This window comes from Lissotriton vulgaris, chromosome 1_1, assembly GCF_964263255.1.
Source record: "Lissotriton vulgaris chromosome 1_1, aLisVul1.2, whole genome shotgun sequence".
Classification (NCBI taxonomy): Eukaryota; Metazoa; Chordata; class Amphibia; order Caudata; family Salamandridae; genus Lissotriton; species Lissotriton vulgaris.
In genome coordinates, this window is record NC_141685.1 from 1,939,079,255 (window position 1) to 1,939,092,416 (window position 13,162).

The following is a 13,162-nucleotide window of genomic DNA, read 5'->3' on the forward strand; positions in this document are numbered from 1 at the left end:
TGGCTTCCCATAGAGGGTAGATGTATTTTCAAACTGGTCTGCATCACAGGCAAGGCCCTTCACGCCCAACCCCCCAACTACCTAAACCGCAAACTAGTAAAAGCGGGAAAATCCAGAACTCTGAGAAGCACAAACTCACTTGTTCTCTTCCCTCCGAAACTGAAAACGAAAACAACCCAGTGCCGTTCCTTCTCTGGTAACATACCCAGGATGTGGAACGCACTCCCTATCGACCTCAGATGCATCCCCTCCTTCTCATGCTTCAAAAAGGACCTGAAAATCCTTCTCCTCAACCAATACTTTACCAAACAAGTCAACCAATCTAGGCATCGATAGCCTAAATGGACTCCCCCCTCTCTCTGACCTGCAAGGATGGTGATTATCTGACGGTGTAAACCACCTGTGTCTTTCTCCCTCATTGGATACTTAAGTATTTTGTCTTTGTTTTTACCTTCAGGCATCCTCATGTCTTGGGTGTTATGCAATTTTATTTTTCCTTTGTGTATGTAAAGCGCTCTGATACCCATGGGTCTAGCAAGCGCTATATAAAACTTTATAAATAAAAAATAAAATACATAAATAATGGCTTCTAGAGTGTAAGAAAGAGCTGACAGACAAGCTGTCTTCATGGAGGCAGAAATAGCACAAAATGAATCTGTGCTTAGTGTGAAAAGTAAGCCGAAACGCAAGCTAGAAGACCACAAAGTAATGTCTACAGAGAAAAGGAAGTGGCCCGCTATTGACAGCTACGCAATGGCTGTGGGAAAGAGAATCGATTAGTAATGGTTTGCAAACAGAAGGAAAGATCTAGTGCGTCATGTCGAAAAAACAGGGACACCCGCAAGGCAGTTATAAGGGAACTGGTGGGATGTGGCATAGTGGCTAGAGCTGCAGACTTTGGAAAACCTGGGGACTCGAGTTCAAATTCTGGTCTTGGTGCTTACCTCAGCCTGGTGTGATTCTGGGCAAATCACTAGGGGCCAGATGTACGACGCGTAAAATAGCGCCTCACAAAATGCGAGTCTTTTGCAACTTGCAATTTGTGAGGAGCTATTTTGCATGTACAACAATGTTTTGACCACTGTTTGTGATTCCCAATGGGGTCTCAAATTGCGAGGCTCATTAATATTAATGAGCCTCTCGAAATTTGCGAGCCCATTGGCAATGACAAGGCCCTCCCAGGTAAGGTGGCCTGCTGGACTCAGCAGACCACCATTCAGGGACTGCTTTTAAATAAAGCAGTTTTCTTTTTAATGCAGCCCATTTTCGTTAAAGGAAAACGGGATGCATTCCAAAAATTTAAATGAGACGTTTTTGTTACATTTTTTTAAGGGTAGGTAGTCGTCCCTGGGACCACTGCCTGCCCTTAAAAAATTTTTTTAGACAGTCACAAAGTGGAAGGGGTCTCCTGGTGACCTCTTCCAAATTGCGACTGCTTTACCACCCTCTTGAAGAGGGTGGTAATTTGCAAGTGTTTTGCAACCGCAATTGCGGTCACAAAATATTCGTACATTGGGTTGTGAAAGCAATTAAGAAGGGAACACCCCTTTCCTAATTGTGACTCGCAATTCCTAATTAGCGAGTCGCAAATGAATTGCGACTCGCTATTTATGAATTGTACATGGCCCAGACTGCAATTGCATGTGCAAACGGGTCGCAAACCCATTTGCCCATGCAATTCTAGCTCATACATCTGGCCCTTAATCTCCCTGTGCCTAAATGTGTGAACTTTATTTGTATAATCCCCACTTGATGTACACAATCTAGATCGTCTCTCAGCCCCCCGCACTCCCAGCTCCAATGTAAAATACAGCGCTCTATTGCTTCCTGGCTAAGTTTGTGCTACATAAATACCAAAATATACATAAGCAATGAATTCAAAGTGAGTGAATATCAAACTTGAGGATAAAAGAAGACATTTATTTGATGAGGGGTCAGTAGACAACAGTACTATAATTACCAAAGCACTGAAGTCCACACCTGACAAATTAATCTGCACCCCGTTGGCATTGAAATTATGTTGCAATAATGAACACAGTGAGCTAAATATTACTGGTAAGCCCGGTGACCAACATTGCCAAGGGTCGTTTTGTATCAGGTTTGTATTTTGGCGCTCAGCCAGACAGAAGAATCCTATGGCTAAGTAAAGAGGCGCAGTTGAGCAGTTTAAGTGGCTGTCAATTAGCATGATTTTAGCTATGAACTTGAAACTAAAAAGGTTCTACAATAAATAAGGTAGTCAAACAACTAAGCTTGATATAATAGCGAGGCTGTGTCAGTGACTCCCCCCCCCAGAGCATGAAATACAAGAGCAGCAATTAGCTCTAATCGGGGATGTCTGCGATTATTTCAGATATGATCATGTGTAGGAAATAACTGTTTCTGTTGTTGCACGTCGGATTTGGTAGGCTTGAGAGAGGTCATGGCCTTCATATCATCTGTGGCTCAGCTCTTACACTGACTGAAGAAAACGACCTACAGAGAAAATGAGGTTAAAGAAAGACTGACCTCAACTAACATTCTGTACTTGGCCTGAGCAGCTGAACAATCCGCCGACACAAATCTGTGAGGTATGTGAGTAACATCACTCACACACTACCACGGAAGGGCATGATGAATATAAACATACTTTCATTAACAAAACATTTCATACGTAAAACGCAACAAGAGTGAACAAAAAACTAAGAGTGGAAAACGAAAAAAGTACTTTTGTAGAGGAATACATCAGGTTTAATGCGTTAGGCTACAGGCAGGTTAAGTATTAAACAAAAGTGCAGGAAGGCAACAATAAAGAGCCATTTTTATAGCATTTCTTTCACTATAAACTAGTCAGGTGAATGGATCTGATAGAATATTAATTACACCGGGAAACCAGTGGTGGGCAGCAGCACATTAAGAATATCCACTCCAGAGCCTGATTTCAACGCTGTTCATAGTGGGTGAGGGGGCTGGGGTGAAGTCAGTTCCCTGGGTGCAGAAGGCTCTCTCTCTCTCGTGAAGTTGATGACTGTCAGATGTGTAGGCTAGCCCTCCAGTGGTGTACCTTCCAGTCTCCAGGACTGGCTCCAGCGATCCAGGCCTCCTTGTAATGTTGCTGTTTGGTGATCTCCATGGGACAAAGCCGATGAATTCACCGAAGCAAGCTGGCATTCCGACCGGTAGTCACAGGGTCCTTCTCTTGCAAGACCTTGCCAAACTCCAAGCTTCTCGTCTCACTCTTCTGCAGACCGTCTCCCCCCTCACAGTCGGCTCAGCTCTAGTCAGCAGCCCCAGTAGATTCTGTCGCTGTGAATATATGACTGGACGGTGGGCACTGAAATCGTAAACAGTCGCAAGATTATACGAACTTCGACGAGAGATGCTTCTACAGGTAAATTACAAGACTGGAATTAATATTTTTCACCGCATGCCATCAGACTAGTGTCCTGACTTCATGTATATTTACTTCTTTACTCACTGGGCTAAACCGTATGGGTAAAATAAGGCCCATTTCAACCAACACGTACAGTGAGTGAGGCCTAACTAAAGGTATAAAAGAGGTCCACAGACCTCTTTTATACTTTTATAAAATAATCGAAAAGCCACAGCCAAAGCAGATTCTCCCATTTTCATATTTCACAAATCTCAAGAAGTGCTTTGAAATGGAAACTATTAGCTTATGAGAGGTACCGTAAAATTGTTTGAAGTAAAGAATAAATAGCAGTAAGAGGAAGGAAAACGTTCCGGAAATGTAAATCAACATTCATCTGTGGTTCATGGTTATTAAATAGCGGTTACAAATTTGTGGCACTATTTGGCTTCAACAAATCACTATTGAATTTTAGTAAGCGCGTACTTAACTTCAAAACACGTCATACCAGGAATGTTGATTATTCTACTAACATGATGCTAGGCGTTGAAATGTACTGATTTTTACGAATGTATATGATTTTATGAATAATATGCTCGTTGGTCTTTTTTTTAATTTAGGTTACCTTTGCCTCCTGGGGCATTCTCTTCCCTCTGGAAAAATCAGGAGATGTTCGAGGAATTATATTTCAGGAAATTCCCAGTAAGATAGTAACATTAAATTATTTTTAAATGTATACCCATCTCCTTTTTTCTATGCTCAAATTCCCCTCTGACAATAAACATGAAAGTGATTTCAGTGCATATTATGTTAACCTTTTATGTCTGGAAAGCGTAATGTTTACATTCAAAATCATTTGCAATGTTATTTCCATTCAGATCACATACAACAAAACAATTGAAGCAATCCAGTGCCTTTTGCAGAGAATCCACTTTACAGGGCTATATACTGTGTGTTTGTGCTTGAATGTTTACTTGGTTGTCGTTAGCATGTCAGTGTCAGCGCATCCACCGACTGTCCATTCACTCGTCCATCCATCTGTCCATCTCCATGTCAATCCATTTTGCCTGCTTGTGCAAGTGCGACTCACCTTGATTCATCTTACTGTGTCTTCCTCCTTGATTTTGGAAATTGAACAGGTTATAAAATATGTGCTGACCTATTGTTAGAAATGGGGGTCCTAGTTGTCCAAGTAGGGACGCTTCTTTCTAGTCAGGATAAGGGAGTTACACTCCTAAAATAACCCCTGCTCACCCCTTTGGTAGCTTGGCACGACCAGTCAGGCTTATCTTAGAGGCAGTGTGTAAAGCATTTGCACCTAACCAACAGTAATGCAGTGTAAGCACTACAAAAGGACACCAACCAGTTAAGAAAAATTGCCAATATTTTTATATACAATGGTATACAAGACCAAAAACGATAAGATTTCACAATACAGTACTTAAAAATCTACAGTTATCAAAATACGCTTTAAAAACAGTTCCTTGATGTCGATAGCTCCGTCCAGGGTTATCACTGCATCGTGAGCAAACAAATCCAAACAATTCAGGCTGGTCGCGGACCAGCTATGGTGTCGGGAAGACCCGCAAACAGTTCCTGTTAGAGATGCAGGGCGCTGAGGCCCTTGAAGTCACTCGTGTTGCAGGTCGAGCGCCTTTCTGTTGGGATCAGGAGAACTGGCGTCGGCAGGCATCGGGTGCTGCGGCCCGAAGTGCATCGGTGCAGCTTGCGGTGCTCTCAGGTAGCAGCTCTGTGGCGGCGTCAGATGGCGGCGTCAGATGGCGGCGTCGGTGAAACCAGGGTCGCAGTGCGAGGTGAAGGCAATGCTCATCATGGTACTGGCAGGTCACGGTGCAAGCAGCGGAGTCGTTGTTGCTGAAGCGCTGTGTTGGCTGACAAACGGGAGTCGATGGTGCCGTTGTCGGTAGGCCAAGGCTGCGGTGCGGGTTAAGGGCGGTGCGCCGTGTAACTTTATGAGCAGTGCCCTCGAACCATGGTGCAAGCAGCGGCGTTGATTTTGGCGTGGAGTGGCGTCATTGGGGATACCAAGGTGTTGTGAAGTGAGGCAGTACAGAGTGCGGTGCCCACAGGTCGCGGTGCGACCAGCGGCTCGGTGGCGGCGTCAGCAGGCGGCGTTGGTGAGACCATGGTCACGGTGCAGCATTACGGCCGTGCTCTCTGCGGTGGCCCGGCTTTGGTGTGAAGCGAGGCAGTGCGGAGTGCGGTACCCACCGGTCGCAGTGTGAGCAGCGGCTCGTGGCGGCGTCAGCAGGCGTTGTCGGTGAGACTAAGGTCGCGTTGCAGCAGTGTCCTCTCCGGAGCCGTCAGGACACGGAGTCGTCAGGGGCGTAGTCAACATCGTTGAGTTGCTTTCCTTCTGTTGAAGCACAAAACACACAGTTCGGAGTGCTGAGGGCAGAAGAGCTTGAAGTCTTTGCTGTTCCTGAGACTTCTTGAACAGGGGCCAAGCTCTACCTCAAGCCCTTGGAGAAACTCGCAAAAGTAAATTGCAGAAAGTTCAGTCCAGTCCTTTCACTGCCCGAGACAGATGCAGCCACTGCAGGCCAACACAGCAAAGCACACAGCAAAGTGGTAGTTCCTCCTCCCGCAGCTTCTCCAGCTCTTCTTCTTGGCAGTCTTCTTGATCCAAAAGAGTTCTACAGTTCAAGGGTCTGGGCCCCAGTACTTGTACACAAACAACCTTTGATCTGGCTGGCAGAGGGTGTCTGTGCCCGGCCAGAAACAGTTCGGACTTCACTGGTGTGATTTTCTGGCAGGAGGTGGAGGCAGCATTGTCAGAGGCAGACCCGGCCCTTTGAGGTGCAAGGAAATCTCCTTCCCCCATTGCAGCCCAGGTCTATTCAGTCCTTTTTTGACCTACCTAGACTATCTGGAACCCCTCTGGCTTCCCAGCCTTCTGTCATACAAAACCCAGACAGGCAATCCACAGTCCAGCAGAGGCACACAGGATGACGAATCAAGAAAATTCCTACTTTCTAAAAGTGGTATTTTCAAACCCAGAATGTAAAAATCACCTTCACTTAAAGATGCATCATTAGATTCTGAGTACAGGCATACCAAATTCGTTCTTCTACCATGTTCCCTGGGTCAGTTAGGATTATAAGATGTCATAACCAAACTGCCCATTCTGTACTTTGGGGAACAGGTGGCCTTGCAATAGTGAAAACGAAATGGGCTGTTATTCACTATCAGGACATGCCACACACACCAGGGAATGTCCTACCTTTCACATACACTGCACCCTGTACCTTGGGCCTACCTTAGGGGTGCCTGACATGTAAGAAAAGGGAAGGTTAGTCACTGGCAAGTGTGTACACTAGCCAAGTCGACATGGCAGTTACAAACTGTGTGCAGAATCTGCAATGGCAGGTCTGAGGTACCTTTTTAAGGCTACTTAAGTGGGTAACACAATCAGTGCTGCATCCCACTAGTAGTATTTGATTTACAAGCCCTGGCACACTCAGTGCACTTTACTAGGGACTAACAAGTAAATCAAAAACTCAATCATGGAAACACCAATCCATAACACAATTTACCACAGGAGCACTTGCACTGTGTGATCAGCAGTGAGAAAAGTGCACAGAAACACTACACAAGCAAAAACAGAGTCAACACCGGGAGGCCAGAAAGCAAAAACTCAGGGGAAACACCCCAAAAGATGCCAAGTCTAACACCTATTTAGTGTGAAAGTATTTCATCATCCTGAAAACACACATCACTTTAGGTGAATATCACCTACTGACTTGATCTGAGGATACTCAATAAGTCCATATCTATGATATTTCCCACACACTGTCCCATTAAATACAGCGGCCTATTTCCGCTCACCCAAAGTTAGACTTGGATGAAAATTCAGTGGGGAACTGAAGTGAAGGACAAAACAGATCATACCACTTGCTTAGGAGCGTTTAAATAATTTCAGTTTAAAGTTGTTTCTCGACATGGAGAGGTGACCTGTCAGTATTAGAGGGCATAACAGTTGGTGATACAAAGACAATTGACGCCATTGAACGTTATTATAAAGGCTAGTGGTGTGAGATTAGTAGTGGTATTGCCAAGATGCAGATAAATATTTGTGGAGAAAGAAAATTATAATAAATTATAAATATTTGGTCCATTGGGTGAAGCAAGCATGGGATAGCTGTAGTTCCTCACTATTCCGGGATTCTATTTTCAGGTTCTTGAATTATTCTGCCTACTGAGACACATCATGTTTTTGAGCATCTGCAATTAATATTTTCACCAAAATATATAGGGGCATTGCCGTTGAACATCTAATTAATTTAGTGAATATCATTCCCATGTTGCCTCCAGGAAACCAACCACCATTTGGTAAAGTTGAAGAAAAATAACTGAAGCTGGCATTATTGCAGCGTTTTTTAATTGTGATCTAAGCCATCCAGTTGAAATTGGGTCTGGGTGCTCTGGCCAAATCACTTAGATCACTAAGATCTTCATTATGAAATCTTTGAATAACATGTTCTGAGAATTTCTGACATAGAGGGGCATATTATGAAGGGTGGCGATAGGGAATTTTTCGCCGCTTTAGCGGCCGTTAAGCAGCAAAAATTCTATCGCCCTATTAGCAAGCTGTCGCTAACAGCAGTTAGCAACAGCTTTTAGATGATAGCGAGTGATTTGGAGCCCGCTTTGCATGTTAGCGATATTTATCGCTAATGACATGCAAAGTGGGCGTACCCAAACTGTTAGCGACTGAAAATAGTTGCTAGCATCGCTATCGGCTATTAGCAAGGCAGGCGTAGCAATGGAATATTCACGCTAAGTGCAAATATCTCCGAATACTAACACCTGCACAGACCAGTTCTTAGCCATGTTATCCAATGGGAGGTGGATAACATAGCTAAGAGCATTTTGTCGCTAATGCGTGAATATTGCTGTATTCTCAGCGATATTCACGCATTTCGCCGCTATCGCCGGAAAATGTATCGCTTTGAAGATAAACGTTGCTAATAGCACGTTATCTCAGCGAAAAATTCCGGCGATGCTCGGCGATAAAAAAATGGTTGCTAAGCCTATTTAGGGATAAATATCGCAACTTTTTGGTAATATGCCCCAGAATTACTAAAAAAAAAAGTCTGGTAGCATCTCTGTGAACTGGAAAAACAGTCACATTCTCAGGCCAAATGTGATACTTAAATAATGTTTATTTGTCTCAAAGAACATATTTATCTGTCATGCAAAAAAAAAAATAATCTTTATGGCTCACTGGTACAGTAATCCAGTATCTTGCTAAGAAAACGGTTACAGGGGACTCATAATCCATGACGGGAAGTAATGAAACATACATTGTGTGAGCAGAAATCAAACTAATTGGGTAGATGGAAATGCGTCTGAGAAAAGCGTCTGAGAAAAGCGTCTGAGAAAAGTGCAGATTCCTGTCTTGACAGTGAAACCACTGAGTTAATTATACGTACAGAAGGTCCAGGCAACAATGAGAGACCAATGTAAGCTCCTGGCCCTCTTCCGAAAGTGTTTTAAACCACTTTCCTTCTTTCAAACTTCTGGAAACCAATCCTCTTACCAGGATTTGGAGGAATATTATGCTACAAGCTTTCACAGTCAGAAACGATGACAAATACCTGAGGTCTTAGCACCACGACCTGAGCATCAGTTACATTCTCAAAGGTCAGTGTTTTTTAGTGATATACGAGTTGCAAGAGCACTATCAGTGTTGCGTTGTCTCGTATCCTGGTTTTTATCACAATGGTCCACATTTATCATGATGGGTCGTCCCAACAGCGCGAGCCTGCTCTCCATATACCGTAAAGCCACTCGCGCTGTTGACAAATACAGCTACTGGCCTGCGAGGAAGTTAGAGCTGTGCCATGGGATGGCAGCTGGCCAGGAGAGAACAACCTTTCAACTTAGCTCAATTAGTCTCTGTTCGTATGTCTGTCACTTCATAATTTGGCGATGATCTATCTATAACCACACCTATTTTTCTGCAAATCCAAATGACATTGAAGCCTACGCTTCTGTTCTGCTGCTCACCGAATCTCCATAGTGGGCAACATTACAGTGAGTGAATCTTGCTCTCCGTTTGGCTGGGGCTTAAAATTGGGTTCAAGTATTTACTTTGTTTGTGTAGCATTGCTCCTGTCCATCGTCTGCTGGGGTAAACACATAGCGTTGCGTGGAAAATTAAACCCGCCCTCCTACGTTGTCTAATTGCCCATCTTTTTCCATTCCTGCCTTTCATAGGGTAAACGTCTTGACAATTTATTCTCGCTGTATGCACGCATCTTTACAGACCACACGCTCGCCTCCCAGTGGTTCATTTCAGAAAATATACTGAAATATACACGTTTTTATTCTGCGTGTCATCCCTGTGCTTTCTCATAAAGGACAGGCTGTTTAACAATACATTTGACTTATTACTACTGTACATGAAGTGAATTTGTACATGAAGTGAATATACTGCGAATGTAACATCTGAGTATCCTGCTGCTTACTTTTCTCTTACCTTTTATGCATCAAAAGAATAAGGGAAACAAAGGAATACTAGGCCATAACTCTAATTTCTGGTGGAAGAATTTAGCTATTCTCATTTTCAGAAAGTCGGCAGCATGCCTTTGCAACCCAACAGCTGCGCTATCCTTTAGGCTTCCACCATACATCAGGTTACATACTTTAAATATGTCATGGAGAGAAATGTCAATCGACCTCCTCCTATTTTGGTGGAACCAGGAGAGCCACAATTAAAATGGAGCATATGGATTTATGCTTTCAACAACAAGCTTAGAGGAATTCATGGTTTAAAATGTCATTCTGATTAGAAAAAAGATTTTACTGGTTCATCATTTAGGATTTGTAGGTTAAGCCATCTTTAAACATCTTCCTGTGCTTCCTACAACGCAAGATGGAGCTCATGTATGATTTGGTGATAATGCTTTAGATGAAGTACAACAAGTCACTAAACGTTTTGAGATACAATTTGATACTCAACCACGTATTGTTGTGTACAGATGCATGCTGTTCGCAATGGAACAACATGCTTCAGAGTTAATAGTTTTGTACATTATTGATGCAATGCAAATCTTAGCAGCACTCTGTGAATTTGAAAATCTCAAGGATGAATTCAACAGCGATTAGCCTATTACCATATCGTTTGATAAAGAGTTCAGGAAAATTATTAGAATTAAAAAAGCCTATGACCCTTATAGTGATATGCAAATTGATGGTGCACAGCTAAAATTACGTTTGGTTTCAGGTTCCAAAGTTACTGTCTTATGAAATATACTATATTTATCACAAATGACCACATGGTATCAATCTTTATCCCAACAATGTAGATTCTAGTGCATACGCGGACAGAAATTGAATATGTTGGGATAGTTTCCCCTCTCAAATAATTTTGAATGACAAAGGAATTGAAGGAAAAAATTATATAGCGGGAAAATAAATAGCAATTTGGGTGACTGCACAAAGGAAAATTTAAACGTACTCTTAAACCTGGTACTTAAGAACAATTATTAGCTATACTTGAAGATAATGCAATAATGGAAATGATAAAGAGGAGTCATTTATGCACATTGATGACCAGTCGAGCACACATATTCTTGAAACCTATACTGAAGAATCCCAGGAAGATTTCTCAAAGTTTTTTTAAATAATATGGGTAAATTCTAAAGAGTAGCTCTTTAAATCAAATTAAAATTGGATAGTATTGGCTAGCAGCCCAAGATGGTCATCGCATAAACGACGAGCTCCAGGCCTCGGATGAGAACCGTTAAATACCCTACAATACCTGCCATCCCGGAAGCGGGCCAGGGGACCAAGTTGCTGCTGATGCTGGAATAAACACCGGAGTGCGGTGTGCGTCTGACGCAGGTGTGGCTGCAGGTGCGGAGCCCTCCTGTCAGGTCCTGGGCCCATTGACATTGGTGAGGCATGTGAAGTAGCGGGCTCTGCTCTTGGCCTGTGCTGCGGCTGGCTCGCCTAGACTTTTCTCCTCCTTCCCCGCCAAGTCGTGGGTGGGGTGGAGGGTGGGCAGAGGGGTGGATAGGGCCTTACCCCCACTGCCATAGCCAGAGCAATTAGAGGCGACCAGGTGTCTGTAGGCCTCACGGCTGGAGCCGATGACCCTCCCCCAGTTGTGTTCCCGGTGACGAGGGCGGGGTGGCGCCTGCTGCTGATACCCTCTGTTGCCGGCTGTGTGGACCCTACTACAGACTTCCACTCCCATTCGGAAGTTGATCAAGGTACCGACGGACAGAGCGGGGCCTCATTTTCCCGAGCGGGTGCCGGGTGAGGTGAGGTCACTTCCCACAAAACGCTGGGAATAGGACGTGTCATTCTACTTCTCACCAGCTAATATTGGGGCTCCAAATTTCTGGTAGGAGAATGTACATTTACAACTACACTGTCTAATTGCTCACTTTGCAGTAGCTTTTTTCCATCACGGTCCTGAAGAAAGCTGGAGATCCTAACTCCGTCAAGCTGAAACATGTCGACCATACTGCACAGCGCCAAAGTATAGTTATTTTTTCAAACTATGAGGCGTTTTTACTCTTAACACTAGCGCAGTTCCTAATAAACATATTTTCTGCACTAGTAGCTAATTTTAATTTCACCCACTTTTTCTCACTGAGCACTGCACTACTATCAGCACCACTCAAAATACACTGTGGCCAGAAGGTAACCTCGGTTATCCATCCTCACACCATCATCAGATGAGGTTGGGCGAGACCTGGATCTACTATCCGTATCCCATATGATGAGACTCCGCCACAATGGTGGGCTGATGGGAATTTCTTCAGCCTAGTGTAATTCATCTGTCCACACCCTCGCTTGTTACATGGTTACAGAACAGCACACTCTTTCATGACTACACACCTCTCTTTTGGATTACCATACTACAGACGGCCTTGAAGACCTACAATACGACTTCAAGTCCCTTGTGCATAGGTGGTGGAATCTCCATCTCCTGCTCATTACCCTCTATGTTTGCTTTGCCATTAACAATGGGGCGTACGAAGGCAACAGCAGCTGCGGCATCAGGGAGGGCTGGATCCTGATCGCCGCCTTCTCCATGCACTTTCTGCTGGGTAGAATCGGTCCCCAACCCCCGACAAACTAGACATGATATTACAGGAAATACGAGAATCTATGTCAGCTATTGCGCAACAGCTGTGTACTATCTCTGCAGAACTTAATTTGCTGAAGGAGGACCACAGAAAACTATCTGATAAGGTCAAGGCCTCTGAACAGACACTGAACTCAATGGCACCAAAGGTAAGAGAACATGATGTGCATCTCCTACAATTACGCCAGCAAATAGAAACCCTTCAGGCCCGCATGGACGTTGCAGAAGGAAGGGCCAGACAGAACAATCTTAGAATAGTGGCCTTCCTGAGGAATCGGAGTTTCCGTAGTGACCACGTTTATTGAGGATTGGCTCAAAACAAAAGTAGCTCCCACGGGTCTGTCAGACCTCTTTATGGTGGAACAAGCCCATCTAGTTCCCACTAGAAAACTTATTCCTGATGCAAATCCTCGACCGATTCTTGCCAAGATACTAAACTTTAGTGATCAAGATTACTTGCTGCAAGCGGCCCTTGCCAGCGGGCCACCTATAGTTAAACAACGCAAAAGTTTTAATCTTCCCAGACTATACAGACTTCAACAGTCTAGGGCAACGCTCCTCATTTCTGAAGGTCAATATTCGTATCCATGCAGTTGGCCTTGCGTTTGCTCTCCTGTTCCGGGCCAAGGTAAAAATCATTAATAACCAGCGTTACTTCTTTTTTTGACACGCCTGAAAGTGTATGG

At 44.0% G+C, this 13,162-nt stretch overlaps 1 protein-coding gene across 2 annotated transcripts in view; it reads left to right on the top strand.

Moving 5' to 3' along the window:
- Nucleotides 1-13,162, top strand: part of ACSS3 (acyl-CoA synthetase short chain family member 3) — a 1,235,137-nt gene that overhangs the window by 1,103,967 nt on the left and 118,008 nt on the right. For both annotated transcript variants that reach the window (XM_086919605.1, XM_086919608.1), the window contains exon 12: nt 3,970-4,051. In XM_086919605.1, coding sequence (XP_086775731.1) covers nt 3,970-4,051 — 82 coding nt within the window. The remainder of the gene's footprint in view (nt 1-3,969; nt 4,052-13,162) is intronic.